Source organism: Marmota marmota, unplaced genomic scaffold, assembly GCF_001458135.2.
Source record: "Marmota marmota marmota unplaced genomic scaffold, marMar, whole genome shotgun sequence".
Lineage (NCBI taxonomy): Eukaryota > Metazoa > Chordata > Mammalia > Rodentia > Sciuridae > Marmota > Marmota marmota.
Window position 1 is genome coordinate 3954847 of NW_026000241.1, and position 6000 is coordinate 3960846.

Sequence of the window (6000 nt, forward strand, 5' to 3'; positions counted from 1 at the left end):
TTTCCTGTTGCCACTGTGTTCCATGTCACAAGCACATTTCACATCATTTATATGTAAGATGAAATTATAACCTTAGATATTGTTTCTTCCTTGCTCCTAAACAGATCTATTTTTTATTATCTTATTTCTACCTCTTTGTCAATTAAATCTTGATTTAGAGATCCAGATTGATGTGGTTAAATGATGGCTATTTTAGATAGTTTTGATGAGAATTTATTTTAGGTTATTGCTGAATTTTATTTCATGTGGTTGTTTTGAGTGCATTTTACTAGCTCGATCCTTCTCTTTATTGTACAATCTCTTAATTTCTTACATTTTTTCTATATAAATGCCCACCTTCATGAAAACACAAAAATGTGAACAAAGCAGGTAAGATCTCTTCTCATTTGGATTTTACATTTTTACTGCTAAACCCTGCAGACAACAATGAAATAAATGCACCTATGCTATAACACCCTTGGGGATAAATCCTATGTGGAAGAGGACAGGTTGTCATGACAGATGCAGGATTCTATAGATTGCTACCGAGTAAGCAGTCCTCAGAGCAGCTGCACTTGTACTCTTATGTTCAAAAGTAGGAATAATATTTCTATTTATTTTTTTATTTCTTATTGATTCATTTCTGTTACATACAACAGTGGGATGCATTTTGACATAAGCACAAAAACAAGGAATTTAATTTGCTCTAATTCAGTTCCGAGCACTTCCCTCCTCCCTCTCCCAATCTTTCCTATGTACATACATGAATTCAACACAAGACACATTAAAAAACTATAAATACATCTCACAAAGTTTAGTAAAGGAAGGAAGCAGGGAGAGAAAATCATGCTTCTAACATGCTATTGAATTTGGTATTACTATTAATTTGAGGAGCATTTTGGCATCTGTGTTTATCAGGAATATTGACCTGGAAGGATCTTTTCTTACAGAGCCCTTCTCTGGCCAAACTGTGATTCTCACAGTTCAGACAACTGATCCTAACCCACAGAGAGAACTCAGGAGGGATTCAATTGGATTCACCAGATGCTTTTGAAATCAAAATAACGGGGGGCTGAGGGTATGGCTCAGTTGGTAGAGTGCTTACCTCATATGCACAAGGTCCTGGGTTCAATCCCCAGCACCAAAAAAAGAACAGTTGGCTTTGAATAAACTTTAAAAGAAAATCAAAATAATGCAAAATTGCACTTAAATAACTAAAATAGTCAAACTCATGAATGCCAGAATACGATGGTGGTGATGGGGTAGTGGAGGACGGACACATGAGTTATTTTAATGGTTATAAAGTTAGACTTATATATGATGGTGGGTTTCTAGATGCTTGCTCTGTGACTTACTGCCAAACGCTAACTGTATGATATTGTGCATGTATGAAATTACTGTTAGGGTAGGTCTTATGTTAAATGCTCTTAGCCCAGGAAAAATGAAATAAAACCCAGAAGGGACACAAGGACACTCTGGGAATCAGTAGATGTGTCTAAAACATGGGATGTGGTGATGGGATCACTAGGGTTTGCATATATCTAAATACATCCAACCAAGCACACTGCATACATGCAGTTCTTCATATATCAACTGCACCTCAACAAAGCTGCTTAAAACAAAGCAAAAGAGACAACGTGTGGTCCAAAGACCCTCTGCTTATGGAGAAACTTAATACCTCTGTAGAAGCAGCCAGGAGGCCAGCTCCTTCCTCAACATTCAGACACAATCTCTACACCTCCCTCTTGCTATCCTGGCTGCCTCTATGGCTCCCTTTGGAACTGGGGTGTATGCAGCGAGCCCCATCCTCAGGGCTGCGGCTCTGTTCACTCCTCCAGGTGGGCTCCTGCAGGCAAGCACAGGTTTCTGCAGACAAACACATGGGTCCCCTCCTCCTTGAAGTCTCTTCAAGTGCCAACTTCTTTACCTGTATTTCCTGCGCCCCTATAAAAAGTAGCACTTCTGCCTACTCTCCATATCACCTGTCATGTTTGATCCAGGGAAGTTGCACTGTATATGTTGAACGATCACTGCTTCTTTTGTTTTTAACTCATACATGTTTATGAGATGCCATGAGCTGTTTCAATGTATGGATACATTCTATAATGTTTAAATGTCTCTTTCTCTAAACATGTACCCTTTCATTATGGTGTAAACATTATAAAAATCTCATTCTAGCTCTGTTATTTGAACTAATTAACCTATTAATATTTCTTCTTCAGGATTGGATTGTAAGTGATTTTATATTGAAGGTATCACTGCCTAGACAGTGCCAGGAACATCATTTTAACGCAGTTTACATTCCTCAGAAGCATGAAAGAATTGCTCCCGAAAACTGTAGAATATGCAATATATTGAGGACAAGGCAGAGAGGAACAGGAACTCCTAATCAGAGATGGCACAGAGGATCTTCTAAAAAGATCTGATACAAAAAATAGTTGTATTTTTCTCTTTCTAGTGTTCACCTACAGCACATGGAACCACAAAACGACACACAGATTTTGGAATTCCTTCTTCTGGGATTTTCAGAGGACCCAGAACTGCAGCCCCTCATCTTTGGCCTTTTCCTGTCCATGTACCTGGTCACTGTGCTGGGAAACCTGCTCATCATCCTGGCCACCATCTCAGACTCCCACCTGCACACGCCCATGTACTTCTTCCTCTCCAACCTGTCCTTTGTGGACATCTGCTTCACCTCCACCACCATCCCCAAGATGCTGGTGAACATCCAGACACAGAGAAAGGCCATAAGGTATGAAGGCTGCATCATACAAATTTATTTTTTCACATTACTTGTAGGGTTGGACAACTTCCTTTTGACCGTGATGGCCTATGACCGGTATGTGGCCATCTGTCACCCCCTGCACTACATGATCATCATGAAGCCCCAGTTCTGTGTGTTGCTGGTTCTGGCATCCTGGATCACAAGTGCCCTAAATTCTTTACTGCAGAGCTTAATGGTGTTGAAACTATCCTTCTGCACAGACATGGAAATCCCCCACTTTTTCTGTGAACCTAATCAGTTGGTTCACCTTGCCTGTTCTGACACTTTCTTAAATAATATGATGCTCTATTTTGTAGCTGGGCTGCTGGGTGGTGGATCTCTTGCTGGTATCCTTTACTCTTATGCTAAGATAGTGTCCTCCATCCGTGCAATCTCATCAGCTCAGGGCAGGTACAAAGCCTTCTCCACCTGTGCATCTCACCTGTCTGTGGTCTCCTTATTTTATTGCACACTCCTGGGAGTGTACCTCAGTTCTGCCGTGACCCAGAATGCACACTCCAGTGCAACAGCCTCCGTGATGTACAGTGTGGTCACCCCCATGCTGAACCCCTTCATCTACAGTCTGAGGAATAAAGACATCAAGAGCGCTCTGAAAACACTCTTTGAGAGAGAAACTCTAAAAACTCTTGCATCTTAAAAGTTACTGTTGATTGCAGGACTTGAAAGCTCAAAGCCAGAAATTAAATGATTTTGATCCAACTGTAGAAGTTCTATTTATTTTCTAGAGTGTTTGTTTCCTTGATTTCAACTTATTTAATTCTCCTTGCTAAGCTTTGTGCTCTCTCTGGCATCCAAACCTCTCTGACATCTCCTCTATCATTTCTGTATTTCCTCAAAGTTATCTTCAAAACTGGATTGGAAATATGGTAATTCCAATTTATCTCAGGAGTCAACATGGATTTCTGGAGAATAATTTCTCCTCAAATGACATAAATCACAAGTTATTTATTTCTTGTTGACATTAGAAGCCATAATGTATCATTGTACTCCTTCCACAGATAAATCACATTTGACAACCAAGGCCGCTTGTGTAATTTTTTAAAAAAATATTATGTAGTTGTCAATGAACCTTTATTTTTGTTATTTATATGCAATGCTGAGAATCAAACCAGTGCCTCATGCATGCTAGGCAAGCACCCTATCACTGGACTATGACCCCAGCCCTCTTGTGTAATTTTGTACTAGAGGAAATCCTGGGACTACAGTTTTACCCTTGTGGGTTGCCTGCCTGCAGACATCACTATCTCAACTGCCCTTTCTGATGATGTGGCCTTTAACAGAGCAGTGAGCTTTGTGACTGAGCCGCGGCTTTTCTTGTCATTTTCAGGATTCTGTTTTCTTACCCAGCTTGGTGTCCACAGTGTCTACCACCATCACTGGCAAAAGAGAGAGAGAAAAAAAGATTAGCGAATACATATCTCCAAGTGAAGTCCACATGGAAAGCTTCTAACTGACTAACTCCACATAGGGACATTACCCTGGATTATCTGATGAATCCAAAGCAAACACAAAATGCCTTAAATATGGAATAAACTGTAGAAAAGTCATTGTGAAGATAATGCACTGAAAGCAAGACCCCACCTTCCCTAGCAGGCCTGCTTTGGTCATTATGAGCTCTACACATGCATCAGCTTGTCACACCACACCACATAAATATTGTTAAGACAAAACAAATGAAAATGTAGGGGAAATGTATAATATATTGCATATTACAGAAACCAACATTTTAGTAACCATTTTTATAATTAAGTTAAATCCAAAATAGCAAATTAGACATAAACGAATTATTTGAAACAAACTAGAATTTATAGAAAAAAAAACTTTTAAAAAATGGTTGAAATATATGAACCTGTGATTTAGAATGATAAATACAGTTAACTTATAAATGCAAAAAGGTGCTCATTTTCATGACTATACCAAGAAATTTACATTAAAACATTAAGGGACCCTTAAGAATTCTTACTTTGGAGTTTATTTCTGTGATTACAACATCTGGTTACAGAGCTTTTCTCTTTTGTGGAGAATTACTGAAGTAGGAGTTTATATAGGAAGTTTTCCATTTTATTTGAGCTTCAGCTACCGCTATTATAACACTTCTCTAGAAACCACTTAATATCAGACCTAAAAGAATGGCCTGATTTACACAGTCTCCTAAAGAACTGTACTAGATATTGCAGTTGCAAACACAGGTAAGTTATAGTACTGAATTTTAAGAAAACCCTATTGGGCATGAGGAGAAAAAATCAGTAAATTGGGTAGGACTGAAAGGAGAGAGAATCAAATAAAACGGAAGGAAATCTTTGATGCTGAAATCATTTATATTACCTCAGAACAAGTCTTTGTAAATAAATCTTCAGGGTAACATTTCCAAAGAAGCACAAATAACATCACTTCCAAAGATATAAATTTAAATATTCAAGATTCGATTTATTAAAAACTTAAAAAGAAATCATCACTGTAGATAACTGAAAAATTGGGTGGCTGCACTAATTAAAAATTAAAATTACTCTATTGTTTAATTTAATTGGTGCTTGGTACAAATACATAAAGCTGGGAAATTCGTTGTGGTCTGTTCACGTGTGTACATAGCATAATTTGGTCAATTTCTTCAAACCTGTAAAAGAAGGGAAAGATGGACAGGGAGACCTGCCCCCCTGACCTCCCTGATCATAATCCGCATTCACACAAATCCCCAAGTGATTCATATTCATATTGACCCTGGAAAAATTCTGGTGTTTCTCAAACTCCCCATGTTGACCTCTGTGTTAGGTGACTCTCTGGGGTGTGTCATAATACCATGCACTGTGGAATGACAAGCAGCATCCCTGGCTTCACCCACTAGGTGCAACACCTACTCCCAGCTCTAAACTCCAAATTTCTCCCAATGTCACCAGTATCTCCAGGAGAAATCATCACCCTGGTGGAGGACCACTGCCCTGGAGCAGAAACAGGAACATTTTGAGCTCATTGTTACTCAAGTTGTAACATTAGGCAGGTCACTTAGCTTCTCTGAACCTCATTTGTGCAAATGTAAAGTCCCTAATAGGGTTAATTTCTTATAATGAACATGTAGAAATTAAATATCCTCATAATATTTCAACTTCAATCTAAGGTGCATAAAAAATATAAAATATCTCCTATAATTTCCAAAAGTTTCAGAAATGAAGGAATCAATGAAAATTCTTGTGTTCCAAACATGAAATTGCTACATTAGTTGTAAATACTTGTTATAGTTT

The 6000-nt window shown here is 38.5% G+C and overlaps 1 protein-coding gene across 1 annotated transcript; it reads left to right on the forward strand.

Annotated features, from left to right (window-relative positions):
* The first annotated feature begins 2453 nt into the window (after window positions 1-2453).
* On the forward strand, window positions 2454-3401 carry LOC107145016 (olfactory receptor 7A10-like). Its single transcript, XM_015488860.1, has one exon. It carries the CDS (start codon window positions 2454-2456, stop codon window positions 3399-3401), a length of 948 nt encoding a protein of 315 aa, XP_015344346.1.
* The last annotated feature ends 2599 nt before the right edge of the window (window positions 3402-6000 follow it).